We start from the raw sequence: 27,885 nt of genomic DNA, 5'->3' as shown, positions 1-27,885 counted from the left end.
AACAGAGCAAAACACACTGACACCATCAAACTGTTGTTCTTTTAAAACAGTGTTATATTTAAATTAAGCAGCTACCTGTTACAAATGTTGTATTTTAGTTCCAAGTGAGTGTGCACCAAAAAACAAAAAAACGTCACAGACTTACAGAGGACATCTTCAAGTGTAAGAAAATACAGTGATAAATATAGTCTATTAATTCGTGTAAATTCACACTGTTCCCATTAAAAAGGATTGTCAAATACATTCTGTCATACATCTTCATCATTAATATACAATCATTGCATGTACTGTAAGCATCAGATTGTTCCTACTCAGCACTTTAATTTGTTTTTCTATGAGGGTACCACTTCCAATTTAAAGCATATACAGTACATGATTTGGGGATATCATATCACTGGTATTTTTTATGTAAAAGTGAGAGCTGCTGGATAATAAATCAACACCACTTTCTCCAGCATTTTACTTGTTCATTTGCTCTCTCTAATGTCAGATGAATCTGTGTAATTACTCAAAATGTCTAATTTGAACACCCTCATAAAGGTGTAACCAAATCAACAGTCACCGGCGCCAGTCTGTCCCAGTTTCATGGTTTCACTGTTGTTAGCTATGGTTTAACTGCTGCGTCAAAAATTAAGATTAAGCCAGTTTTTCAAGCTCCAATCTGCTGTCACTTCTATGACTGAGCAAAGGTGGGGGAGTTTGTACTGCAGCTGAGCATCTAAGTCAGTGGTTCTCAACCTTTTTGAGTCACGAGGCCGCCAGAATAACGGGGTTGGTGTCCAGTTATTTTGGGATATGATTTCTCTAAGCCCCACAGATAAACCAGCGGGTGTTTGTGCTGCGAAACGGTAAAATGAAGCGTGGTTAAAGTGGGGGGTGCCCGTGTAGGTGCGGACCTGAAACGGAGAGGAGGAGATCAGTAGACACGGGCAGAACGTGTTTGGTTTCCTAGCCCGCTAACTGTTTGTGGTTATAAATACGACTTTCTAATTCCATTCCTCCCCATTATCGCGAACCGCAGGCAGAAGGGGAAAAAAGTGAAGGAACAGTCAACCAGGAAGAAATAGAGAGAAAGAGCAAAGCTGCAAGTTGTAGCTAGCTGTTTCTACACACCTCTTCTATGATGATATTATAGTAAATGCTCCGATTAATAAGACGACAGCTATTATTTTTGTCCTCTACAACCATGTGGCCATGCCTTGCAAATGATACTGTGCCCAGGTTGAGAAGGTATCACCTTCATGTTTTAGTGTCTCACAGTAAAAACCCACACAAATTGCACATTGAAACCCTTCACACCAAATGACATTTGTCATAGCGAGTTAAAGTCAAAATTGTAAGTCCTTGTTAACTGTCAACAGAGCACATCATACCACTGAGTTGTAGTGGTGGGTGCTGTGGGACTAATCTCACAGTAAATTGCATCGATACCTCCGACCTGGCTCCCTTGTTTCTACTCATCTTGGACCACATCTTGGACCAAAACCCCTTTAAGCCCTTATCTTTCCTCTGTTAGGACAAAAGTATCTTGGCTGCATAGAGCAGTATCCCACTCAGACTAGCAGTGGCAGCGATAGCAATGACCCTCACTAAGAGGAAGTCCATGGAGTCCTCCAGCTTTGTGTGTAGCCGCAGGACCTGCCGATGGGTGTCCTCGCGGCTGCCCGAGTTCTCAATAACATGATTGGCCAAGCCGCGCTTTTCATTGAGCGGCATCTGGGCGGCCACGCGCTGCTCGGCCTGCTCCTGGGTCAGGCCGTCCCTCTGCATCAGGCGCGATAGCTGAGTGGCAGGGTCACTGAAAAGAAACAGACAATGGAGGTTATTTATGGTGCGGCCAGGGTGCCTTGTTAAAAAATCCAGAGGCAGTGAGTCATTCAAATAAAGCAGAGAGAGAGATGGAGAGTGAGAGAGAGAGCGTCAGAGAGAGGTAACCCATAACACAACTGGGCTTAATGGTCAGCGTGCGTCTGTCAAAACCAAACTGGGAAATATTTCATGATTTAATAGATGAACTCCATAAACAAACAGTATTAAAAAACAATCTCCAAAGTGATGGGGCAAACGGAGGAAAACGAGCGGCGGTCTTACCAGTAAACCACTACAGTGTGGTTCAGAAACTGTGTGAGACGTCTGGTTTCAAAGAGAAGAGGCACATCCAGCACCACATAGCGGTACCCTAGGGAGATGGAAGAAGAGGGGGAGCATTGTGAACCGAATTAATTAGTGTCAACACATTTACACTCCAACGCTGTGAAAATACCAGTAACACAATCAAGTTAATCGCTTTATGAGAACATACAAGTCCAGCATGTTAAGTTCATTTTAAGGCATTTTCTTGAGTTTCTAGAGAATTAATGTAGTAAGTGGGAGTTGTACTTCTATTTTTTTTTGTTACGGTTTGGTGAGTTTACAGGAAAAGATCTAAAGTGCAGCAACAACTTCCTACTTTCATCTCTAACTTTCACCCTCTACCTGATAAACTGCTGGTAATATTCTCAAATATCTCGCCCATAAAGCAGAAAGAAACAGCCTCAAACCTAAAGCCCATCAAAACAGATGTGACTCGCTTTCGGTAAATTTTCCTGCTTTTCCCCCCCATCAAGACCTCGGTTCCTCCCTCACCTCTTATAAAGTAGTAGAGGATCTCTTTGAGCATCGCTTTGTGGATCTCTGGGTGCGTGATGGAGTTCAGCAGCTTCCTCTTCTCCTCGCTGCCGAAGATGAGCTGACCCAGCTTCTGCCTGTCGATCTCCCCGTTCTCCAGAAGGATCTCCGGCCCAAAGTGGTAGACAATGCGACAGTAGGCGGGGGTGTGCGGCTCCACAACTGTTGTTGTGATATCGGCAGCATTGTATCATTGTTTTAATTAATTGGGAAATGTTTAAAAATGTCTTTCAGGCAAACAAAACCAGTTAGCTTGTAAGATTTTTAAAAAGATAAATAAGTATTGGGGGGGTGGGTCATCAACCAACAGTGTTAGTCTAATGCCTTATAGGTTCAGCCCTCCATGCAACTGTGTACTTCACTAAGTTATGCAACCTTTTGATCTTCACCAGATAACTGAAACATCATCCCTGGAGTCAACAGAGACAGCCTTCATGATTCACACACTCTCTCCAAGACTTCGTCCTAATGAACCTCCTACAGGCTTAACCCCCTTATGTCTATTTCAGCATTTCATTATAATAATAATGATAAATGATATTATTACATAAAGTTTGCACATGTATGTGAATCACTGTTTCCATATGGGAGTTCTCCTAACAGGCTGCCTCCTGGAGGATAATACAGTTGTATTTAATTGGAGCTCATATAGACTGAGCAGTTTGCAGGGGAAGCAGATATTCACCTACCTTTCCTGGCCACAACGTCAGCATCAATAATGGGACACCCCAGCTCCCGCAGCATCGAAGACACCGCGCTTTTCCCTGAGGAAATACCTCCCGTCAGGCCCACCAGGAACATCTTCAAGCACAGATAAAGAAAGACGCATCCAAAGTTATGTCAGTGAGGTGACGAGACTGTTACTGCAGCTGTTTATAGTGACGAAGAATGAAGAATTAAACAGAAATGACTGGAAAAGTGTCGCACAGATGAACCTGGCAAAAAGTTAAAACACACAAATGAAAATGAAGTATTAAAGTATTCAAATCTAAATCTAAACCTATGTTTTCATCAAAGACATCTCCAGTGGTGACCAAAGTACTCAATACAAACACCTCAGTAAATACTGAAGAATTATAAATTTCAAAAGCAAGATAAATGTAAAATATGACTATATATTACACCAACTAAATGTACCAAGTTATTTAATACCCCCATGAATTCCCATAATAAATGTTGCATTCACGTGCATACTGTTGGTGGAGATATTTCTTGCTGGTTGAAACCAACGCAGTACTCTCCCTGCATTTAGGAAACGAGGTTTAACAACACGCCCCCTGCTGTGGAGGTGATGAGCAACACTCAGCTTATGGGAATAACAACTCGGCTCATCAGTAAACACGGGGGGCAAACTGGCCTGACTGGTGTGCAAGAAGTTATTCTTAACTACACGAACTACTTGAGTTAAATTTAGGCTTGACAACCCGCTAACATGTGAATCATCAATCCGTAAAGAAGACCAACTGGTTACTTCGTAGTTTTATATTTTTCTGTTATTGCTAGTAAACAACACACCTTTTTTCTTTGTTTTTTGTGTCTTTACCTTGTAAACGTGAGAGCCTCCTTAAATCAACTGGACGTGCAGTGGATGGAAATCCGCGCCGAGCCTCAGTGTTGAGGCTGATGCAGTAAAAACAACCAGGGTTGCTAACAGGCTAAGGTTAGCACAAGTGTTTATCAGGTCAAAACAACCTCAAAAACACGAACAAACGAAGCCGCGGCCATGTTGTGTCCGTTTTTATCAACTGTGCAGTCGGATAAAAACGTTACACACAGTCTTATTGATTAATTTTGTTGCCGGTAACTCCAAACTATATTCAACTGTCAGCTAACGACCTAGCTTCTTAGTTTGGTAGGCGCCACCTTAAAAATCTTCCCACGTCTCTCTTCGCTCAGATTAGTTCCGCCCGTCTAATAAACCAAACACAGCGACTGCAACTGTCTCCAAAATGGGTTTATTTTAAAACAAACAAAAAAATTGGAGAAAAAAAAGTGAATGAAAATGGAATTACACCTTTTATGAAATAAAAAATTAAATTCATTTTGAGTACAGAAGTAAAACCTAAATATAATCTTTTCACATGAGCGATTGTACAATACAAATTGTACAAAATAAACTTTTTTTTTATTTTGTATCAAGTCCATTTCTTCTTTAGACCTCTGCTTCCTGATCCGTACTTTGCTTTGACGATGGCATCTGTGAGGAAGGGGTGAGACTGGGGGAAGTGTGGGAGTGTTTGGACCTTTTTCCTCTGTGGACCATTTCACCCCCGTTCTCCCCTTCCTCCCGCTCCAGTCTGCCTCTTTTAACAAAATGATCTATCCTGGACTCCAGGCTCTCGCAGCACGGACGCTCCAGCAGCGGTCGGTAGTTCTTCTGCCTGCTGCCTTCTACCAGCCAGCAATGGTTAGAGGACGCTCCACCTGTGAAAGCAATTTATGTACAGTAAGTTATACAACCAAATGATGTAAATGATGAAAATATTAATACAATATACAAGGATAGAGAACTATAAGTATGGGTAACACAGGGAGGCAGCTATGGATTATTTCCATTATCCATCAATTGGCAAAATGATTTTCTCCATCACTAGACTAACAATTTTTAGTTTAAAGGTCAGAGAATCGTTTTTTAAAAAGCTCATTTTAATTTTCACAGCCCAAGGCGATGTGTTCAAATTGCTTGCTTAATTAATTAGTGGTAAAAACAGCAAATCCTCACATTTAAGATGGTACAAGCAAATGTTTGGCATTTTGGGTTGAAAAAACTTAAACTAAAGCTATTACTTTATTATCAACAATACATACATACATACATAATCACTAATTACTTTTGCAGCAGCCGTCTTCTCGAACCTTCTGGCCATGATCATACCATCACTCATGAAAAACAAAAAGCTATTTTCTATGCCCGAAAAGCATGACACTATGAATTCGAGAGTCCATCTGGAAACAATATGAATGCGCTACAAAATAAATAACTTCATGCTGTTGTAGTGTAAAGCCGCAACAATTAATCAAACAATAATCAATTATTAAATTAATCGTCTACTATTTTGACAATTTAATAATCGGTTTGGGTAGTTTTTTTTTAAGAAAAAGTCAAAATTATTCAAAATTTCACCTTCTTAAATGTGAATATTTCTGGGTTTCTGGGTCCCTTTATGACAACACTTTAGAACTCTTTGGTTTGTGGACAAAACAAGACATTTGAGGAAGTTGTCTTGTTGTTTGGGAAACGCTGATAGACATTTTTTAACATTTTATTGACCAAACAACTAATCGATTAATTGTTTAATTGTTTTTTTGTAATCGACAGATTAATCGCTAATGAAAATAATCGTTACTTGCAGCCCTATTGTAGTGTGATCTTTTTTGATACAAGCTAATTAATATTTTTATGTAAATTAACCTCTTACCTTTGGCCTCCAAACCCTTCATCATACCATGTATGACCTGGGTCCTGACTGCACTCTGGGTCCAGTGTTGCTGCAGTGCAGACAGGACATAGTTCACCTCTTCTGCATCCTGCTTCCAGCTCAAACCTTCAAAGTGGCAGTCATACAGCACCAGAGGGAAATCTACTGCCATGCTGGGGACAAGAAGAAACATGGTTAAAGGTTACTTAGTTCATAAAGCAGATGTTTTATGCATATTTGTGCCAGACTCCTAGTGGGAGTGAAAAAAAAGGTAGTTGTTCAATTCACCTGTATTGGGGCTTCCTAGGGTTACTCTGCACATCCAGAAGCTGATTAATTATCTCTATGGTTTCCAGTTTCTGCCCTATCAGGAGCAGCACTGCCATCATGCATCGTACCTGTGGTGTAACACAACAGAGACCGCAAAGGTCACTAATCAAAGAGTTCAAAAATTTGAAAGAAATTAGCTCTACAAGAAAGCATATCTGAATTGCAAACTTCTAAGCAGCACTGTTGTTGGTTTTATTATTTAAAGGGATAGTTCACCCAAAATTGAAATTTCACTCATTATCTACTCACCCTCATGTCGACTAAGGGCTGGGAGAAGTTTCGGAGTCCTCCGTGGCTTCTCTGAGTTACAGGGGGTCTCGGCGTAGCAGTGCATGTCCATATAACGGTTGCAAATGGATACCAACTGTCTTCGTAACAAAAAGACACACCAAAAAACATCCAAATACCTCCATGCTGCTCGTATGTAACGTCCGTCTATTATTGAAGCCCCGAAATGCAAAATTGTCCCGAAAAAAATTAAATAAGTCTTTTTTTCAAGCTTGTTTGTAGCGGGAGCTCCTCTTCCCATTTCGTCCAAATTTGATGAACCGGGAAGAGGAGTTTCGAGAAGCGTCCGCTACAAAACAAGCTTGACTTATTTAAATTTTTTCGGGACAATTTCGCATTTCGGGGCTTCAATACAAGACAGACATTACATACGAGCAGCATGGAGGTATTTGGATGTTTTTTGGTGTGTCTTTTTGTTATGAAGACAGTTTGTATCCATTTGCAACCGTTATATGGGCATGCACTGCTATGCCGAGACCCCCTGTAACTCAGAGAAGCCACGGAGGACTCTGAAACTTCTCCCAGCCCTTAGTTGACATGAGGGTGAGTAGATAATGAGTGAAATTTCAATTTTGGGTGAACTATCCCTTTAAAAAAACAAAACAAAACAAAAACCCAATGAACTTGAATACTTTATCTTAAAGTGAAGATTATTTTTCAGACAAGAGCCATAAAAAAAAAAAAAAAAAACACGTCTTCATACCTGGTGGTAAAGGAAAGCCAATCCTTTGATTTCAAATATGAAGAGATCACATTGATCTGTGCTGGAGGTTTGCTCAGGCCGCACAGGTGTAACTGATGCAGACAGGATGGTCCTCTCAAACTGCAGGACTCCGTTGCCCACATCCATTTTGCACAGGTTGCGAAAGTCGTGGGTGCCTTCGTATCTGTCAGGTGCCAAGAGAGGGGCTTCAAGTTATATCTATAACTTCCAATCCAATTCAATCCATTTTATTTATAAAGCACAATTTAAATAAACAAAAAGGTTTCCAAAGTGCTGTACAGTAAAATAAAAACCATAAAACATACTAAGAAAGCAGAAAATACTAAAGATAAAAACACAATAAAACATAGGGAATATATATTCTGTCCACCCCAGGTAAAATATCTGTACACAAAAAATCAACAACCTACGTAGCGCAAAAAGCCAAAGAAAAGAGGTGGGTTTTAAGAAGAGTTTTAACATTAGACAGTGAGGAGGCCTGCCTAATGTGCAGTGGTAGATCATTCCATAATTTTGGAGCTGCCACAGAAAACGCTCTAGTTTTGGGATCGACCGGGTGTGTAGGCCGTGTAGAAGCTCAGAGAGGTACGATGGGGCAAGACCATTTAGAGATTTAAAAGCAAATAAAAGGATTTTAAAATGAATTCTAAAGTGGATGTGGAGTGAAGCTAAAATCGGTGTAATGTGCTCAAATTTTCTTGTGTCAGTTAAAAGACGTGCAGCTGCGTTCTGTACTAGTTGAAGACGTGCAATGGAGGACCCACTAGCCCCCCATATAAAGTGCATTGCAGTAATCCAGCCGAGTTCAACTGTGTGACATCATTGTTTCCGGTTTTGCATCTTCTTCACCCACCTTTTTGCAGCATCTGCCATCAGCGCCACATCCAAAGACCCTCGGGGGAAGTAGTAACGGTACGTGCGGGACTGACAGTCAAAGCGTGCACTGAAACCCTCAGCGACCGGCGCCCAGTCCAAGATCCTAGTGTCCTGGGGCAGGACTCGGTTCAGCATCTTCACATACGGGACCTCGGGGACGTTGTCAGCTTTATTCTTGGTGCTTGCGTCAACATTTTCGGGCAGCGTGACGCCCAGTCCTCCACAAAACTGCGTGGAGCGCAGATCGATGGTAATGACCTGTGGAAAATAGGCAGTTTTACTTGACTACTACATGACAACAACCCCCACACACACATCACCTGTAGATCATGCTCGTTATTAAAGGGATAGTTCAACATTTTTGGCATATTGGCTAATGGCTATAGTCATAGCAGTAGGTTCGTTCGTTACCTTTAATTGTCAGTGCAAGCTATTTTTAGAACAGTGGAGCAGAGCCACGAGCTGCTCAGAGCTGGAGGCTCATGGGATTTCTTGGTTTCCCTCATCAAAATCATCAAATACACAAACCAACAACTCCAGAACGCTCTGGTGGACAAGTTATGATGTTGACAGACATTCACCACGCTATGAGATAATAACGGAACGTTACGAGTTGTTGTTTTCAAGGTAAATTCATGCAAAACAGCTGATGCGCGTTTCTGTTGAGGGCAGTTTTTCGGCTAGCAGTTGCCTTGAAAACAACTGTCTCGTAATGTTCAGTTATTATCTCATAGCGTGGTGAATGTGCAGGTCACAACTTGTCCACAAGAGCGTTTTGGAGTTGTTGGATTGTGTATTTGATGAGTTTGATGAGGGAAACCAAGAAATCCCATTAGCCTCCGTAGCGTAGCTCTGAGCAGCTCGCGGCTCTGCTCCGCCGTTAAAAAAACAGCTTACACCGACAATTAAAGGTAACGAACCTACTCCTAAGACTATGGGGATAATGGCAATGGGTCAATTTGCCAAAACGTTTAACACAGTCTGGTTGAACTCACCTGGGAGAAGGCGCTGACTCCTTTATCTGTGCGACCACACCGGTGATAGTTGGAGCTCTGTCGGTCCTGGATCAGCCGAGTCTTCAGCAAAGCCTCGAAGAGTCTGGCCTCCACGGTGTTGTCTGTGTTCTCCTGCACGGCAAAGCCCTGGTAGGCCCACCCCAGGTAGGCCAGCCGCAGAGCCACATGGCGCCGCGGGTGGGCAGAGAAGTCAAAAGGACGCTGCTTGTTTACTTTCTTTCCCCTCTTGCTGCTGCTGCTGCTGTTGTCGTTACCACCAGGCTTACAGTCTGAGGTTTCATTGGTAGATGGGCTGGACGTCAGCTCCTCTCCATCCTCTCCAGCTCCTCTGCTTCCTCTCAGCTGAGACTTGAGCTTCTCCACCTCGGCCTCCAGCTCCTTTATTCGCTGGGTTAATGCTTCTGACATGGTGTTTTGTCTAGACAGTTTAAAACAGGATGACTTAGATTTTTTTTTTTTTTGCTTTTACAAGTAGTAGTTCTGACTCTGCCCTACAGTCTTGATCATTTGAACATCCATTCCACATACTCAGCTACATATTCAGTTATTCAATTTTACACCTCAGTGTTTAAGGACGTTGTGTAGAATGATATTCACTTCTTATTCAGTACAACTAGACTTAACTCACGGAGGTCCTACCTATTGAGTTACTACAGGAGTTTATACAGCACCCTGACCGGCTAAATGCTAACATTAACCCACACTGACTGTTTTGCTCGAGTGCCAAGTTATACATTATGTGTCGGTTGAAACAATATGGAAATAAACAGAGTCTTTACCTGTGTTATTTCTTTCAGTGGCTCTGATAAACCTCCTGCTTTCCAGTCACTTTTCCAAGCTCCTGCCGCTCACATGCTGCTTCTCATGCTTTCAGGCTACCGGTTGGCTAAAGTCGGACCGATTTTGAGAGCGGACACACTTCCTGTAGAGGGTTTCCGGGAAATGTAGTTTATTCTTTAGCCTAGCATAATGTGATTATTTCCTTACCCGTGATTTACATTATTTATTTATTTATTTTTATCTATGATGTTAAGTTGAAATTTAACTATCACCTGCATGGAAGAGTATCATCCTATTTAATTTTAACTCCAATGCTTGCAATAAATACATTGCTTACAGTTTACTACAATGTCATTTTTAACTTAGGCTAATGTTTGCACTATTTGCAGAGGAACATCTCTTTAAAGGTTAGTCATGCAAAACCAATAAACATGCAGATTGAACCAGACAACCACTTGACCACCACATATCACACTTTTATTGAGCATATGCATGGTAGATAAATAATATGACATTTCTAAAGTGTTTCCATTGTGATAGACCATAGTCCTAATTTAAACAATTTCCAAATGTCAAAAGCAGAAGCAAATAAAATGGAATATATCTGAGAAAATATATGAAGAAACAAATAAAATCAAAGCAAAACTGTAATTAATTTTCGTCGACAGCTGTGTTCAGGCACCATGGCCTAGCTGAAGTTTTGATAGTTTTTTCTTTTCATATCCAGACACAAGCACACCCCGACTAACACTCCAAAAACCTGTAACAAGAAAAAGGTTGTAAGTTACTGGCAGCAAATGACCTTACAGACGGGTCAAGCTGATTTTTTCTCTCGGTAAATTCTAATTAATTCTGGATTTCACGACCTGGGGCAAACAGAATGAGAAAGGCCTTATTATCATTCATGTCAACCTCTCCTTACTTCGTTTTCAAATGTCTGCATTGCCGCTGTTTATATGAAAATCTTCACATGCAAATTGTTGGAATTTGCATATAAGTTATCTACTTAAATGAATTTGTAAATCATGAAATACCAAATATATGTTTAAATGACATTTCTGTACAATAATACATCCTCATATGCAAGACAAATATGTTATACAAAATTAAAAAGTGTATGAATTCCACAATTATTCCAAATAATTTACCTCTGTGACTCCAAGAGCAATGCAGACAGCACCTACCCACACCAGATTTTTCAACAGGAAGAGCTTGATAGCCGTGATACAACCCTGAAGAGGAGCCCACACATGAGATTAAAAAAAAAAAAAAAAAGATGAAATGCCTGAGCTTGTAATGTGTTTTCCCAGCTGACCTTTGTGTAGATGTGGGTCTTGTCATGTCCACAACCTTCACTCTTCACCATGCAGCAGGAATCCGGCACAGCATCGTGGTTTTCCCAGCCCACGCTTGTGGACCAGTTTTCAGGGCCGTCTGCGCCACAGCATTGAAACTGTGACATGGTGTACAACACAAAAAGATGGCATTAAATCAGTGATGTGCTATACTATACTGAACATGTTCCCTCAAAACAATGAAAAGTTCTTCGGGGGTGCTGGATAGGGGCCCAAAAGTATTTTTAATAGCTCAGAACATTGAGTGTTTCATTATTATACAAATTTACTTAATTATTCAGAAAGCATTGTCTTTCAACTGTGTGTCCCAATTACCAATCAACAGAGCAGGCAGTTTCCCTGAGGCCCCACACCTTTAGGGGGGTCTGGGGGCTTCATGTTCACCTTGTGGCAATATAGAGTGATTTTTTTTTTTTGTCAGACTTTGATATTTCAATTCATACTGTAGCCTACTTGCTTACATGATGCAAATTACAGCATAATACAAGAAAGATTATTAGAGGAATAAACGTTTTAAATTATTTTCACCAAGCACCTCTTGCAAATACAATAACATGATGAAGATTGCATATAACCTTTTCCTGAATTCTGTCAATGGCGTGTCTGTTCTCCGGGCTGTAGTCACTGATCACTGATGTTGCTTTGGCATTCATACCGCTGTTCATACTACCAAGCTTCAGCAGGACGGTCTATGGAGAAAATGTGATTGAAATGTCACCATCATCAACACTAGCACTTTATTTAATGTTTATGTTTATGTTTATTTGCACGATTATAAAAGCAACAATAAAAACAAACAATTAAATTGAAAAAAATACATGTGCGGGTGAGGTAGAAACCCATTACAGGCTTATATTTAAACCTGACCTATAAAAGCAATTGCACAAATAGCAAAGCATAACAAACAAAAGAAACATTAATATATCTTGATAAGCATTATAAACAAAAAAAAAAACAAAATAAAATGAAAAGAGAAAAAAAAAGATTTTGAAAATAAATAAAGGGAAAAAAACTAAATATACATACACATATACACAAATAATAATAAGAACAAACGAACCAAAGAACAAATTACAAAGTATTACACAAGCTCAGTAGCCTATCATACGCAACAATGTTTTGTGATCAGAGCATTTTTTAGTCTAGTCTATAGTCTAGTCTAATGAAATACTGTTGTTAATAGACCGATTTCAGTCATAGATAATTCCCAAAGGACATGGATTTCAGTATCTTACCCTGCTGCGGAATATGTAGAAGGCAGCGCCAGTGAGAACCTCCAACAGGATGATCACTACCAAGATGCAGATGAACTATAGTTCATGGAGAAACAGAGTGAGTATAGTGTAAAAGGTCAGCCGTGTCCCATCTGCCTTTAATAATATAAAACATACACCAATCTTCCAATGTGTCATGTTAAAGTCAGAACCGGTCATGTCCCATAGATGTGCTCTTCATAAGATCTAATGAGAAGACAACATCAAACCTATTATAGGAGATGATATTACTTACACAAGCCACCATAGAAGAATTATCAATGAATGCCCCAACATGGCCCAAGAGGGAGACGAGGGCTATGGTGACACCCACTGCAATGAGGACTATAGCAATTTTCGACAGGCCGCTCCCTGCAAAAGTGCCTATCTGTGAGTAAGTCGAGTACTGCAGCGCTCCGATAGTGATGAGGGCAACCCCAGACGCCTGAAAGAGAAATTTAACAACTCCACGTTAATTCAACGCTTTATATAACAGCATAAACCCGATGAACGCAGCTATCTCTGCTGGTGTCAGTCTGCTCCATTATAGGGCTGAGTCGCCTCGTTGCATCTCTCAGATACTTTTTATGAAATGTCTTTGTGTGTAAAAAAAAAAGAATAGAGGGATAAACACCAATTTCGTTTTTCATTGTCAAAGTTTTTCTAATAGTTTCTCCAACATAACAATTAAGTTACAGCGCTGGAAAGTTACCTTTTCCACTTTCAATAGTTAGTAATTGGGACTTTTTGGGCAACTATTTGATTTCTTTCTGAACATGTAGAAGTTCACACACACCAACACCCCATGCTGGTTCATTTTGCCCAGACTCAGACTGATTATCTTTCATATTCATTACTCTGCCCAACCACTGAGACCCGTGAGACCATCTAATATGAATATGTTTGATTCTACCAGAAAGAAAAATCTTTCAAAGTATCCAGTAAATGACTCTCACTCCCCTGCCTCCTCTTTTATTTCTTACAGTGTCTGACAAATGAGGGATTACAATTACAGCAGACTTCCTGCACTGCTTCAAAGGAGTAACACACAATAGTTCATTCACAAATGAAATGACTCATGTTACTTACCAAGAAGAGCGCGTTGAAGAAAATAAACGCACATTTTAAACTGCACATTGTGAGGGCTTGATGCAGGCGGACCGATCCTTTTTTAAATACGGTAGGTTTATACTGTTAGAATAGGAGGAAACCAGAGCTACAGCCGCAAACTGTCCGAAGGTGTGAAGTGAACAGATGAAGATTAGGAGCTAAAAGTTACTCAGAGTCACACGAACTTATGAAAATGAACAGGCAGGCTGATAAAAGTTTATCTTACCAAAACATGATGTCACTGTTGGACCATTTGAATAGTAGCATCACTGAAGAACAAAAAGCTGCATCTACAGTAGGTATCAAGTAGTAACCTCTTAGTATGATGGGAATACAATGCAATTAATGGAAAACTGAGTATAATAGGCCATATCTGACACTGATATTAGCAGCTGTTTGCATGATTCCTGAGTTTGGCATCATGTTCTACACTTTAACTTTATTTCTTCAGAGAAAATATGATCAAAGAAACGATTTTATTCTATTCTATATAAATTTATATCATTCAGAACTAAATCTTTTAAAATATGTGTTGTAAAAAGTTGCAGTTTCTTTCTGTCACATCTCACTGTGCTGTTTATACTTGCAGCCATCTCACCACTGTACATTGCCTTAGGGGCTTCCTCCATCCTTTTGATGACCAGGCTCTTCACCACGAGCTTCTCCACCAGCGTATAGGGATCTGAAGCAGCTGCGGGAGAAACCTGATCCGGCTCCACAGGCTGGAAAAGGACCAAGGCCTCTGGCCGCAGCACAATAGTCTCCACCACGGTTCCCTCGGGGGGAGAGAGACCCAGAGGATGTTTGTGACACACTGCCCGAACTGAGTGTCCTCTTCTTTGATTCGTGTCCTTTTTCTGCCTCCATCTCTTGTGTTTCTCTTCTCCCCCATTTTCTGCTCTCTCAGAGCTCAAGCCAGACAGCATCAGGCTGTGAAGGACCACGCTGCTTCCTCATTTCAGAGCAATTTACAATGTACTTTACTCTGTCCACATTAACTTCTGAATCACAGCGGGGAAACGTGATGACAACAACACAAGGTTTTCCCCAAAAAGTTGTAAATGGGTGTGAGTGGGTGAGAGGGTTTTGTCATAGCTCATTATTTTATCTGTTGCAAGCCAAGTCATTTACATGAACACAGAAGTGTGAGGTGTTATCTTTGCTCTGCTGTCTGCCACTTTATCTGCCTGTTCACATTTGCCTGCAAAGAAATTCAGGCTGAAGAGATAAAGAAGAATATTTACGACTACTACAGCTGAGTCTTCACAATATAATCTATCACTTCCAATGTTTATTAAAGGACTGTGGTTGACATACTAGTCTTGATCCGACAGTCTGGCCATTGATCCTATAACAGATTTTTATCAGTTCTGCAGTGTACGGTATACAACCACAGGAGGGCACCATTTGACGTTTTTTAAATTATAGTATCAGTTTAAAATCATATTATCAGTAGGGTATGGTTCACAAATACTTGGCTTGCCTTCACTGGCTTTAGAGTTCATGGAGTGATGAATTGATTACTTCTGCAGCTGTTTGAAAGAATTAATGGGAACAGGAAGTTCAATACTTGACACTGAGATCGAGAATCTTTGGTGGACTTCATGGGAACCGGAGGTTGAATGATTACCATAGTTGGGATGTTATGTCACAGAGAGGGAGCATTGTCCCTTCCACTTTTTGCTTTTCCTGTTTTGAATTCCGTAAGTCCTTCAAAACCTTGAATGATTTCCCTCTGATAAGGATAATTTTCTTGGAATGAGGCGGGGCTGGGAGGCCTTGTTATAAGACTATTGAGATGAAAGGTTGTACAATGACTTCTTATTGTTGGAAAGATCCATATTGGGTAAAATGGGGCACCACTAAAGCCCCTTACATATACCATACCCATAGGAGGCCTATGGTATGTTTTTCCCCTTTTATGGCTGTTTCAAAAGAATGTGCCACATCTGGACTGCAGTGGATCAGTTCACATTTTCCACATTTTCAACTAGGTGATATTATGTGCTTCTTTTCATCCTGCCATTCCTTTCCTTTCTGTTACATTTGCATGATAGAATATTAAGAGCATTCACTCATATCCACAACACAGTAGATATTTGAATAAAACTAAGGTATGACCACTTTATGCAAAAAACAAAACAAACAACAACATGAAATTATACTACACAACATCAAAATGGAGGAAAAAAACAAATTGCACTGACATTCAAAGTAGGTGGCATGATAGTTTAGCCAAAGACAGTTTAGAAACAGTAGTTTAGTCATAGTGGAGTATCTCTGGTTTAGCTAAAGCTAATTTACCCACTTTTACCTTTCCTGTAGGCCCATGTGAACATTCAAATGTAGGCTAATGTCACTAAATCTTATAGAAATCGAATTTGTTATACAGCATAATACATAAAACAAAAGCAAATCATTATGGAGAAAAAACTGAAACAAAACAAAACAAAACAAAACCACAACAACAACAAAAAACACTACCACAAACTAACTGTCTCGCTTTGATTAGTGCAATTACTATAAAAATAACCTTCAAAAATATAAGAAATTATAGATTATAATTTAATATGGTGCAAAGGAATAAGGAAATTGACACTGCTGCTAGCTAGGCTGTCTCTCTATAATTCATGCAGTTACCTTAAAAATAATTTAAATAGATTAAATTATAGATTAATCTATTAAATATATCCAAATGGACAAGAACACATTATGTTAGTATGTTCCTCTACCTTGTTCTAGCAAAGAACTTGACATTTTCACTCTTCATGGACTGCAGTTACTATGCTAACGCCTTACATCAGCCACTTTATTTATTCATTGGACCACAACTGTATAAACTGTTTTCACTGAGACAAACTGTTTGTGTGTTCTGTGTGTGTTCAGGTAGGCTACATTTGTGATCTTTCTTTATACTGGAGAGCTTAGAAGTGGGCAGAGTGAGTCTGCTCGTCAGTAAACAGTTAAGCTTTCGTGGATGTTGGTTGGGTCCATCAATCAACATGCTTTTAGGACCAGGGGTCATGTTTGTAGTCTCAAGTAAATTATGTGCCTCCCACCATATGGTACTACTTACACAATACATACCAACCACTGTAATGGTTTCCTTACATTCTTCCACTAACCACGACTGAGTGAGATGTGTCCATTTAAAACCACAACACAGGAACCTGCACTTGGTCTTTTTAACGAATCAGTGTCAAATGTATCAGCTACTTAAAGTTAATTCAATATTTCAATGTTAAGTCTGCAAAGTATCTCAACAAGGGACAATGAATCATATATGCTTGTTGCACTAGATGGCACTATTATAAAGAAATACAATACAATCTAAGGTGATAAAGTTTTATTGATCCATGTGATGTTGTTTTATTTACTGGACTTAGATGAAAACAAAAAAGAGCATCATTCAGCAACATGTTCTTTTATTCACATACTAAATAAAATCTAAATAATCTTAAAGCCAATGAAGCTGCCGGATAGACTGGGTGAAACTGCTTTCTGAATAATAATAGGACCTACCAACTACCCTCATAGGCTTTAGAGAAAAACCACTCTGTGTAACCAGCAATCTCACAACAAAGGGGTAAATGAAAGCACACCATGGGGACACACCCAACCAGCAGCTATCTATTTCCATATCAACAGAAATAATGGTGTCTCATTTACCAGTGGAGGATAGTGTCTGTGGTCACATGATTCCACCTCGTTCACTCATTCAAAGAAACTCTACCCCGGAAATCCAGAGTTTCAAACGGCCACTTCACACATCTTTCTGCATGTTGTTTTTTTTTTTGCACAGTAGTGGAGTCAATGCTTGCATAAAGCTGCCCTACTGGATCTCCTTGATTCCTGTGGCGACTGGCAGTGTGGCTCAACCTCCAGCCTGCTGAGTGTTTACATGGAATAGAGTGAAATGGCGAAAAGAAGCTGACAGCGGGAGAGAGGCGATTAAGTGTGTGTATGAAGAGTGGCTTCAGGTAAGCTGTTGTTTTTTTTTTTTAGACTTGTTTGGTGTGTGTGTCTTTCTTTAATCACCATCCATCTCATTGTTCTCCATTTCACCTCCTCTCCATGACTCTTTTCTGTCTCCCACACACATTTCCTACTCCAGTTTCTTAGTATCTCTTTTGTTTTCAAACACATGTGTCTCTGTCTCTCACTCCCTGTGACTGAAAAGAGACCAGTTCTCCAGAGTACCCGGGGGACAGCGGGGGCAGGACATGTGTGTTTTTAATTGGCCTTCTGATAAAAGCGTCTGTTTCCTGTGTACTGTGGGGCTGAGGGTGGGTAGTGATTTCAGAGGCAGACTGAAAACAGAGGCTCCTCCTGCTATAGCATCTCAGAGGATGTGTGAAGAGAGAACGGGCCAGAATGTCACACATCAGCCTCACACTAACTTCACACTTAACTTATGTACTGAGTTAAACAGCCCACACATTCACACCATACTTGTATGCTGAGAAAAACAGTGTATAAAAACAAAGCAACACCAACCAAGAAGAAGACGAAGAAGAGGAGCTCATCATTGCTTGTCCTTTCTACTCAGGGATGGACAAAAAAGATGTCAAGAAGCCAAAGACCTATGTGTCCACTTTCCGGGTGGCCCTCAAGCCTCAATCCAGACCGGACTGTGTGGAGAAGAAGGAAAAGGAGAATGGACTGGATACCACAAAATTGATGGTCATTGGGAAAAACAAACTGCAAATTTCACCTCCAACAGGTAAACACTTGCAAAATTTGGCTTACAGACAAGAAGAACTAGTTTTAAATGTCACAATTTCAATTCTTGATGTAAATTAGGTGTGTGTGTGTGTGTATAGGGGGCAGTTTTACCACACTCTGACTGACAGCAGCCCCTGCAGGCGCCTAATGTTTTAATTTGTGCTTGGTTAACTTCAACCCGTTGCATGAGCCCGTTGCAAAGGCCTATCAAGAAAAAACAGAAGTACTGGAGTCTGTTAGATTGCATATAAATGATGGGGCTTGCTCCCCTGAGGCTAGTTGACTACTTGTGAAAATAATAACAGAATGAATGTATAGGAGTGACACGCAACTTGCCTCCCACCCCTCATTTCCCCCAAATGTACACACACACAAATACAAACACATTAATGACATTCCACAACTGACTGGGGACCACCCACTCCTTGTCTTCGTGGATGGAAATACCAACAGCAATACATGCAAACACATGTGGTGGGAGTAGCCCGTAAACACAGAGTAAAACTATCCACACTTACCTACAACGACCATAACAACAACTGGCACCCACAGCTGTTCACCCACAGGCAACTGATGAAAACACACTAATCTGCCTTGAGGCAAAACAGGCAAAGCAAACATCAACATTAGGCTACAATTTTCTATTTTACTTTTCTGACTATATTAACATTTGTAAATCCTGGTTCGCATGAAATTCATCTACAGTTTGATCAGTGACACAATATCTATGCTGAAAAAGCCAATTACGTCCCTTTTTTTGTTTTATATAAAGTTGCATGTGCTGATTAGTGGCAGAGGAAACACCAGTTTATATACAGTTTGCAATCCATTGAATCATGTCTGAACCTAAAATCCACTGTCCTTGATTTCTAATCTCTTTTAAGATGCGAGACAGACACAGATTCAGGCCCTGACTTCACCTCACTTCAAACAACCACTGCACGATTGTACAGTCAGTGAAGGAAGTGATGCTTCTTTTCAAGGTGTTATCACAGGAAGCCGGCCGCTGAGCGTATCCTGGCTACACAATGGTAAGAGACCGATTGTCATATACCCCGTGAAGAAATTATACTTAACTACAGAGAGGTTTAAAACCTCAATTTCCAATTTTGATGAATTTTCTTGATCAACTCAAGTGAAAATACATATTTGTCCATTGCTATCTTGTTATTTAGGCAAGAAGGTGCTTTCAGATAATGCTTCTTTCAAGAATGGCATCGCTGTTCTGGATGTGATCCAGTGTTCACGTAAAAATGCTGGGACGTACACCTGCACAGCTGAGAATAGTGCCGGGAAACAGTCCAGCAGTGCTGTGTTACATGTCACAGGTAAAGCTGGACCACTGTGTCATGTTTGAAATTCCTCGCAAAAACATCTAGTATGGTAGCTGTAGCTTGGCCTTCAGTAAACCACAGTAAACCTGTTTCTCTTCTGTTTGCAAAGGAGCAGCTACAAAGAAAGTCCCCGGCACACAAAACCAGCATGAAGACAAAAAGGACAAAGGTAGATTAATAACTTTTGTTGAGCTTTATAACAAAAATCTTTGTATTGTTACACACCCATCAACTCACCCCTCTCTCTGCTGTTCTTCTTACCTTTAATACTTTGAATACTCCACCAGAAATAATGCAAATTTATACTAAATGTGCTGCTAATGTAGGACAGGGAAGCAAACACAAACACACACACCATTGTTTTCTTTTGTTAATTAAATCTAAATTCACATATCACTAATTTCTGTTCCAGTCAACTCACACAAACTCTTTTGTTCATAACACCTTCCACCTCTTTCCAAATATCTGTTGCCACTGCAACCGAACATGGCTGCTCACATGTGATTGGTCAGATACTGCTATAATCCCCCTATCATGGCGCACACCTGTAAATCCACCTACTTCTTCAGTCTCCACAGGTAACAGGGAAATCAACCTTCAAACAGAAGTCTCCACCAGTGAAGGTGAGTACGGAACAAAGTATTAATTCAACACCTGAATTTACTGTGTAAGGTTTACTATATTTTATTTAACTCTCCCTCAGGACCTCCTGTGGAGTTTGTAGACGCACCTGAGCAGGTGGAGGTTCGGGTAGGAGAGCAGGCCCGGCTTCACTGTGACTTCAGGAGCAGCTCTGCCCCTGTGGCCTGCTGCTGGATTTACAACAGAGACAAAGTAAGAACATTTACAACCCCAGTGATTGTTAGTATACACTGCAAAAATTCAAAATCTTACCAAGAATATTTGTCTTATTTCTAGTCAAAATGTCATTTCTAGTCTAAATAAATTATATTATTATACTTAAAATAAGACTCATCAGATTTAAAAAGTAGCTTGTTTTTGGACACTTTTTAATTTTTTTCAAGCAAATTTTCCACTTTAAATTAGTAGAAAAATCTGACAGTGGAGCAAGTTTTTCTTTCTTATTACAAGCACAAAAAACTTGCTTTCACTGGCAGATTTTTCTACTAGCAGATTTTTCTATTTTCAATTGAAAATTAGTTTGAAACAAGTGAAAATGATCTAAAAACAAGTTACTTTTTAGGTGATGAGTCTTATTTTAACTGGAAAGAGATTCGTTTTGACTAGAAATGAGACATTTTGACAAGAAATAAGACAAATATTCTTGGAAAGATTTTGAGATTTTAAGATTCTGGCTTTTGAAAACCCCCCCATGTCCTCTTATTTAGGTGGTAGTTGAAGGACCAAGGGTTTCTGTCAGGAGCAGCAAGACCCAGAGCAGTGTGGAGATGTCTCAGGCCTGTGCAGAGGACACAGGCTCTTACACTGTCGTCGTACGAAACCGAAAAGGCTCGGCCCAGCACACAGTCTCCCTCAGTGTTATAGGTGAGACTCAGCTTTTATCCCCCCCCCCCTCAGCCAGCTCTGTATTTCCACAGTTTTGAGTTGTTTAAACTTTTCATTCTTGAATTTCCCCCCTCAGACCGACCAGATCCGCCAGCATCCCCACCTGTCGTCTCCAAGCTGTCCTCCAAGTCCCTGGTCCTGTGCTGGACTGGACCCAGCTTCGACGGAGGCACAGCTGTGTTGGGTTACATTGTGGAGGTCAAACAAGAGGGCAAGGACAAGGCTGGGAGCTGGACTGAGGTAGCCAGCCGTTGTAAGAACACATCCCACCACATCCGCTCCGGCCTGGAGCCTCTGGGGCAGTACCGCTTCCGTGTCCGGGCCTACAACTCAGCAGGAGTCAGCGAGCCGAGCCAGGAGTCCGACTGTGTCAAGATGGCCACGAAGAGTGAGTGACATGCTGGATTGGAGAAAGAATGTGATTTTTTTGTTTTTGGAAAATTGTGTTGATTTGTTATCCTATTGTTTTGTATCTCAAGGTGAAAAGAAGGAAGAGCCTGAGTCGTACGCCACCGTGACCATTGACACAAAACACAAAGTGCAGGACCACTACAGTGTACATGAAAGGCTGGGAACGTAAGTTTGTATTTGGAATAAACTTCAAGTTCAGACTGACAACACACTTCAGATCATGTAAATTGATATGAAGTAATCAAACGTGTAAAGCTGTAATACTGTTTATTTGCTTTGGATTTCTTTTTTTAAAAATATAATCCAGTGGGAAGTTTGGCGAGGTGTACCGGTTGACCCATAAAGAGACGGGCCAGGAGAGTGCAGGGAAGTTCTACCGTGCCCGCACCTCCAAGGAAAAGCAAGCGGCACTCAAGGAAATTGAACTTATGAACTGTCTCCACCACCCAAAGCTGTGCCAGTGTCTGGCTGCCTATGCCACACGCTCAGAGACGGTCATGGTCATGGAATAGTAAGTGACGTTTCACATAATTTCTTGCCATGTTGTATTGTTTTTTTGTGTATACTAGTGGCAGATGGAGATGTTTTTTTTGTTGAGGGTTATCTTCAGCACATTGGCCTGAATGGTGTTATCCCTCTGCCCAGTATTGAGGGAGGAGAGCTCTTTGAACGCATCGTGGATGACAACTTCGAGCACACAGAACCAACCAGTGCCCGCTACATGCAGCAGATCCTGGAGGGCATGCAGTACGTCCACAAGCAGAACATCGTCCACCTCGACCTCAAGCCAGAGAACATCGTCTGCGTGGACACCACTGGCACACGGATCAAGATCATTGACTTTGGCTTGGCCAGTAAACTGGGTGAGTTTGAATTGGCCTCAGAATGAACTTGCAGTGATTTTCTTTCTCCTTACAAGGTAAATATTACACACAATGAAGACATAAGAGGACAGAATGTTTTTCTCCTTTAACTTTATAAACATTTGCATAGTAGGGTATTAAATCATAAGGAACAACATGTGTACTCTAGTGAACAATTCAATACAGGAAAAGCCAAATATCCTTATAAGGCCTGTTTGAATATAAACAGACATGCTGCCCTCAGCTTTGTGCTGCCTCATGCGTCCAGCTTGAAGAATGAAAAGCTTCCTGCTATCTTTATATAATTTATTCTTGGTTGCAAAACAAATAACACTGCATTTTTTATACCAACATGTTTTTGCTCAGCATACTTTATTTTAGCCAACACAGCAGAGTTGATGCAAGGTCATTAATTTCAATACAGTCCAGAAATAAGCAAAGATAAGACCAAGGAGCGTTCTCCAAATTCCTAGACGTCTACCAGTGACCAGAACGTCAGACAACTCTTGAAACAGCCATCACTGTTACTTCAACTCAAAAAACGCAGCAGAGCATGTGAAACCACTCGGAGCAGAAAATGTGGTGGCGTTCCAAATACATGGACTCCAGACTGGGCGGTCTATTTAGAGTTTACTAAGGCCATCTGTAAATAATACCAACAAGCGCAAGCTAAACATTTCTGGGTGAATATCTGAGTGTGTTTGGTCTTCTTGTCCTGTTTTTCAGAGGACGATAAACCTCTGATGGTGATGCACGGCACGCCCGAGTTTGTGGCCCCCGAGGTGATCAGCTATGAGCCTGTTGGCCTGGAGACAGACATGTGGAGCATCGGAGTCATCTGTTTTATCTTGTAAGTTCAACAGTGAAAGGGTTGGTCACAGCCTGGGCCGCAGTAATATGTTAAAAAAGGTGGAATATTTCACGTCTTCATTAAATGAGAGCCAGTAGAACCTGTTTGCATGCAAATGTTATCTCTTCATGCTTCGTTGCTCCATCTCGTCTAGTGTGTCAACTCTGGCAAAGCTATTTTCAAAGAAGCTAAACATAACAGGAATGTATTGTATAGTGACATGAATTCCTACACTGATAAAAATCTAATGAGGTAGATATTTACATATCTTCTCAACTCTAGCATCTCTACAAATGTAGATTTGGTGCCATCTACTGGTGAAGTTGTGGCATTTCAACACAGACCCATGTGATAATACTGCAGTTCTGTTAGTGTGCATATAGTTTGCCCCAAATTGAGTGGTAAGATGACATAACAAGAATGTCTGACTCAAAACATTGAATCTGTAACCTCAGGCAGAAGGGGCGAGAACAGGTAGTAAAGGTATAAGGATTTCCTCTCTGTGCAGAAACACAGAGCTTCCTTGACCTTTTTTGATCCTATCTCTGTGATTGATTGTTTCGTGCCCTGCAGGCTCAGTGGAGAGTCTCCCTTCCAGGGGAACAGCGATGCCGAGACTCTCGCTCTCGTGACCGCTGCCAGCTACGAATTTGACCAGGAAAGCTTTGAGGACATCTCGGATCAAGCTAAAGACTTTATCAGCTCGATGCTGAAGAAAGACCGGAGGTTGGTGGTGTGTTTTCTTGGATTCAATCAAAGTGCACCTTTGTGGTACAACTAGAGAGGAAAGGAAAGGAGCTGAAGATGCTTTGGTGCTCTTCCCCTCTGAGTCCTTGTGAGATCTGTCACTTACAGAAAACATGCATGTTCCCAAACCATTTGCCAAAGTCCGAATAAGAGTTATCAGGGAAATAATCCACGGCCTCGAGGCAGTGAACTGTTGGCAGCATTTAACAGCTCTTTTCTTTTTCCTCTGTCTGCTTCCACTTGCTCTATAGATGCAGGTTGTCATGTACTGAGGCCCTGACCCACCCCTGGATGGCCTCTTTTACCCCCCTGACCCGCAGACCCACCAAGTCCCTCAGAAAGGAGAAGATGAAACGCTTTCTGGCCAAGCGCAAGTGGAAGGTAACGCAACCGGAGAAAACAGAAACAATGGTTTTAGGAGGACAAAAACTTTCTCAGATTGTTGCATTGCAGCTTGTGGCCTTTATGTTCATTGACACTTCAGTTTGTAATCCCGATAAAGGCCATGAGCTGTTGGTCTGATAAAATTCTTCCGCTTTCGGACCTATTTGGACTTTCTCTTCCTCTACGTACCTTGGAAGTGGGTGAAGTTGTGTCAGAAACCTCACTTTGTTTCTACGGTGGTTTAAGCCCAGCATTGGACTGATGTACAATTTTCTTATCAACGCTTCCCCATGATGACCTTTTTGAATTCAATGCGCTATACAGGCCCCAAGCTTTGGACATGAATGCAGTTTGTCATCCAGTGCTATTTGTCCTTTAAACTTTGTAGAAAACTGGCAAGGCTGTTTTGGCCCTACAGCGGATGGCTAACCTCTCCAACAGGCCAGACTCTCCTGGCAGCTCCTCAGAGGGTAAGACAGATAAATAGATGCACATGCACACACACACAATGCCCTCCAACGTCCTACAGCTACATACATATGGCAGATGACTCACAGTTTCAGATTGTCACTTCAAGTTTACCCTTTTGTGATCAGTAAAGCCTCGGTTCCGTTTTATTCATCGTCATCATCCTCCTCCTCCCTCTCATCCAGAGCCAGGCTGGAGCCAAGAGGCAGAGGGGGCCATCCAGTCGCTGGATGAGCAGCTTCAGAGCGAACCTTGCTTCCAGCAGACCCTGAAGGACGCCACCCTTCCCAAAGGAGCTACTGCTCAGCTAACATGTCTTGTCAATGGTAGAGTGACAGAGCTGTGATGCACTTCATTAAATGATGCCCTGCTATGTTGCACAAGGGCAGGGGGGGAAAAAAACAAAACAAAAAAACAATGCTGTCTGAAATGCTTTGATCGCAGTAGGATGAGACTTTAACTAGCTAAACTTGAAAATGCTATAATGAATATTTTTAAACGAGCGTTGAATCAAATTACACCTACAGCTCCAACCAGTTCTACAGAGGTTAGCTTGAAAACAGTTAAAACCATTTGTTCTTTATTATTTACAAACTCAACAGGGTTTGGGATTGAGATTAGTGGGCTGCTTAGCCAGTTCACTGCAAAAAACTTAAACTCTTACCAAGAATATTTGTCTTATTTCTAGTCAAAATGTAATTTCTAGTCAGAACAAATCTCATTATACTTAAAATAAAACTATACATAAAAAGTAACATGTTTTTTTTTTTTTACTTCTTTCAAGCATATTTTCACTTGAAATAAGTAGAAAAATCTGACAGTGGAGCAAGTTTTTCTTTCTTATTACAAGCACAAAAAACTTGCTTTCACTGGCAGATTTTTCTACTCATTTCAAGTGAAAGTTTGTTTGAAACAAGTGAAAATTATCTAAAAACAAGTACATTTTTAGGTGATGAGTCTTATTTTAAGTGGAAAGAGATTAGTTTTGACTAGAAATAAGACAGATATTCTTGGAAAGATTTTGAGTTTTTGCAGTGTTATCTTTGTGTTGATGTTATTCAATGTCCAGTGGCCTATTATATATTCTTAATTCTGCAGTAACGTCTTTTTGTGTTGTTCTTAGGTTACCCACAGCCGGAGGTGAAGTGGCTTCAGAATGAGAAGCCGGTGTCTGAATCTAGCAGAGTGACCGTGGAGCAACATGAAGACGGACTCTGCTCTCTGGTTCTGTCTGGTTTGAAGCCTTCTGACGCCGGGGTCTATGTGTGCAGGGCCAGAAACAAGATGGGGCAAGCTATGTGCTCTGCCAAACTTAAAGTGGAGACGTGAGGGGCAGCTCAGATGTACTCCGTTTGGAGGGGGGATTCTTCACGAGTAGTTTTTTAATGGTTTGGTGATGACACGTCAGCACATAGATGGACAGTTACCACCACTACCACACAAATGGCACCAAGTTCGAGGTGGAAAGAGTTGTTTTGGTCCCCAGCCACTGAAGGGGTTAAGTCATATTTGGACACATTTACTCAAGAGTCCTTTGTTTCACACATCACCAGTTACTACTGCACTTACTACGTCTGTTTTTAACATGTTCGGTTTCGAGTGCACAGGGTTTTATTTCATTGTACCAAAGCGACGTCATGTGACCGTGGCCCAGCTCAGCACCATTCACACAGCGTGTCACATGGAAATTGTACATTTTGCACATTCAAATATTGTTCAAATGTAAATGATTTTAAGAGCATTAAACTTAACATTTTAAGAACCACTTGTTGAAAATGAATGTTTTATGTTTTAAAATGATCGTACACCAACAACAACCATAAAACTGATTATGGCTATTTTGGCAGCTTCATGCAGACTTTATTCAGTTCGTTAGAAAAAGTTAATGCGTAAACTCATGGGGGTTTAAGGATATTTTGTTTATTGTTCTGTACCCATCCATTAAGCAGACCACTGAGTTTGCAGTTTACATGCAAGACAACATGAAGATTATTTTCACAAACTTAACTTAAACACTCAATTGACATGTATGGAATTCATAATAAGTTTGTAAATATTCATTAACAAACTTATTGTAGGTTATGGCAACACTTTCCGTCTTGCATGAGATGACATTATGGAGAACTCAGCTCACAATGGAGTCTCAACATGTGACAACTGTTTTTTTTTTATAAGACAAATCACAAGGTAGCCGGCATATATATTCATGGATATATAATTTAAAAACTTCCAGCACATTTCATTGATACATGACTTTTTCCCAATTCAATGCCCATCATTATCATCATTATGTTTTCTCTACTGGCCACATTTGCCTTTCCAGGTTTGGGATTTCCATAATCTCCAAAAGACAAAGCTTGATTTATTTACTATGTATATTAGGTGCTTTCCTCCAACTGCCAATGCAGCGTTCCTTGTAGTTTCATGACCTTTCAGTGTCTTCCTTCTCTCGTCAATGTGGCTGCTATACTAGGGCCTTGTTCAGACTGCAGCCCAAATCTGCTTTTTTTTTGCAAATCTAATCACCTCTGTATCGTAAACCTGTAAAGATCTCATGTGTTTTTTTGGCTGTTCAGACTGTCAAAAAATCAAGATGGATACAATCTAGATGTGCTAAAAATCAGATTTGGAGTGGCAGTGTGAACTAGGCCGCTTTTTGTAGACTACATTTTGTAGTGTTGTCAATCTATTGCACATGTTTCTACAATACAACGTACTTTGGTAATTTGTGACTTCTCAATAGATACTTACAATTAAT

The 27,885-nt window shown here is 40.7% G+C and overlaps 4 protein-coding genes across 5 annotated transcripts; 1 reads left to right on the top strand and 3 right to left on the bottom strand.

Annotated features, from left to right (window-relative positions):
• Window positions 1-33: 33 nt before the first annotated feature.
• On the bottom strand, window positions 34-4,575 carry dcakd (dephospho-CoA kinase domain containing). The gene is made up of 5 exons (XM_085761153.1): window positions 4,211-4,575; window positions 3,357-3,468; window positions 2,626-2,829; window positions 2,092-2,179; window positions 34-1,798 (listed from the first exon to the last, which is right to left on the bottom strand). The coding sequence occupies exons 2-5, from the start codon at window positions 3,466-3,468 to the stop codon at window positions 1,513-1,515; spliced, it is 690 nt and encodes a 229-aa protein (XP_085617279.1). The 5' UTR covers window positions 4,211-4,575; the 3' UTR covers window positions 34-1,512.
• A 31-nt stretch (window positions 4,576-4,606) lies between these two features.
• pus3 (pseudouridylate synthase 3) lies at window positions 4,607-10,215 on the bottom strand. Its single transcript, XM_085761152.1, has 7 exons — window positions 10,100-10,215; window positions 9,300-9,738; window positions 8,282-8,562; window positions 7,408-7,591; window positions 6,375-6,484; window positions 6,087-6,259; window positions 4,607-5,091 (listed from the first exon to the last, which is right to left on the bottom strand). The coding sequence occupies exons 2-7, from the start codon at window positions 9,726-9,728 to the stop codon at window positions 4,820-4,822; spliced, it is 1,449 nt and encodes a 482-aa protein (XP_085617278.1). The 5' UTR covers window positions 9,729-9,738; window positions 10,100-10,215; the 3' UTR covers window positions 4,607-4,819.
• A 343-nt stretch (window positions 10,216-10,558) lies between these two features.
• On the bottom strand, window positions 10,559-13,973 carry LOC146967286 (CD63 antigen-like). The gene is made up of 7 exons (XM_085761796.1): window positions 13,798-13,973; window positions 12,965-13,153; window positions 12,691-12,765; window positions 12,031-12,144; window positions 11,416-11,553; window positions 11,249-11,332; window positions 10,559-10,860 (listed from the first exon to the last, which is right to left on the bottom strand). The coding sequence occupies exons 1-7, from the start codon at window positions 13,843-13,845 to the stop codon at window positions 10,789-10,791; spliced, it is 720 nt and encodes a 239-aa protein (XP_085617922.1). The 5' UTR covers window positions 13,846-13,973; the 3' UTR covers window positions 10,559-10,788.
• A 3,605-nt stretch (window positions 13,974-17,578) lies between these two features.
• On the top strand, window positions 17,579-26,883 carry LOC146967285 (myosin light chain kinase, smooth muscle-like). Of its 2 annotated transcripts, none has more exons than XM_085762271.1 (18): window positions 17,579-17,798; window positions 18,001-18,541; window positions 19,428-19,574; window positions 19,719-19,871; window positions 19,990-20,046; window positions 20,447-20,500; window positions 20,581-20,711; window positions 21,227-21,383; window positions 21,481-21,792; window positions 21,884-21,980; window positions 22,123-22,326; window positions 22,461-22,678; window positions 23,405-23,528; window positions 24,102-24,254; window positions 24,527-24,656; window positions 25,048-25,129; window positions 25,313-25,453; window positions 26,251-26,883. In XM_085762271.1, the coding sequence occupies exons 2-18, from the start codon at window positions 18,370-18,372 to the stop codon at window positions 26,454-26,456; spliced, it is 2,538 nt and encodes an 845-aa protein (XP_085618397.1). In that variant the 5' UTR covers window positions 17,579-17,798; window positions 18,001-18,369; the 3' UTR covers window positions 26,457-26,883. The 2 variants fall into 2 exon arrangements, with proteins under 2 accessions (XP_085618397.1, XP_085618396.1); XM_085762270.1 differs by having other exon boundaries at window positions 19,987-20,046.
• The last annotated feature ends 1,002 nt before the right edge of the window (window positions 26,884-27,885 follow it).

This window comes from Trachurus japonicus, chromosome 19 (assembly GCF_045865225.1).
Source record: "Trachurus japonicus isolate A0001 chromosome 19, Traja_1.0".
In the NCBI taxonomy this organism is placed as follows: domain Eukaryota; kingdom Metazoa; phylum Chordata; class Actinopteri; order Carangiformes; family Carangidae; genus Trachurus; species Trachurus japonicus.
This window is presented reverse-complemented; position numbering and strand designations above follow the sequence as displayed.

Coding starts and splice junctions, on each gene's coding strand:
- LOC146967286 (XM_085761796.1), bottom strand. CDS start 13,845: ATGTGCAGTTTAAAATGTGCGTTTATTTTCTTCAACGCGCTCTTCTTG. Junction 12,766..12,964: donor ATTCTTCTATGGTGGCTTGT/GTAAGTAATATC, acceptor CATGAACTATAG/TTCATCTGCATCTTGGTAGT. Junction 11,554..12,030: donor TTGACAGAATTCAGGAAAAG/GTTATATGCAAT, acceptor ACCATGTCACAG/TTTCAATGCTGTGGCGCAGA.
- dcakd (XM_085761153.1), bottom strand. CDS start 3,468: ATGTTCCTGGTGGGCCTGACGGGAGGTATTTCCTCAGGGAAAAGCGCG. Junction 2,830..3,356: donor TGACGTTGTGGCCAGGAAAG/GTAGGTGAATAT, acceptor TCACAACAACAG/TTGTGGAGCCGCACACCCCC. Junction 1,799..2,091: donor CACACTGTAGTGGTTTACTG/GTAAGACCGCCG, acceptor GTTTCTTTTCAG/TGACCCTGCCACTCAGCTAT.
- pus3 (XM_085761152.1), bottom strand. CDS start 9,728: ATGTCAGAAGCATTAACCCAGCGAATAAAGGAGCTGGAGGCCGAGGTG. Junction 6,260..6,374: donor CCTAGGAAGCCCCAATACAG/GTGAATTGAACA, acceptor TCTTGTCCCCAG/CATGGCAGTAGATTTCCCTC. Junction 5,092..6,086: donor GAAGGGTTTGGAGGCCAAAG/GTAAGAGGTTAA, acceptor TTGCTTTCACAG/GTGGAGCGTCCTCTAACCAT.
- LOC146967285 (XM_085762270.1), top strand. CDS start 18,370: ATGGACAAAAAAGATGTCAAGAAGCCAAAGACCTATGTGTCCACTTTC. Junction 22,327..22,460: donor ACGGTCATGGTCATGGAATA/GTAAGTGACGTT, acceptor CCCTCTGCCCAG/TATTGAGGGAGGAGAGCTCT. Junction 23,529..24,101: donor GGAGTCATCTGTTTTATCTT/GTAAGTTCAACA, acceptor CGTGCCCTGCAG/GCTCAGTGGAGAGTCTCCCT.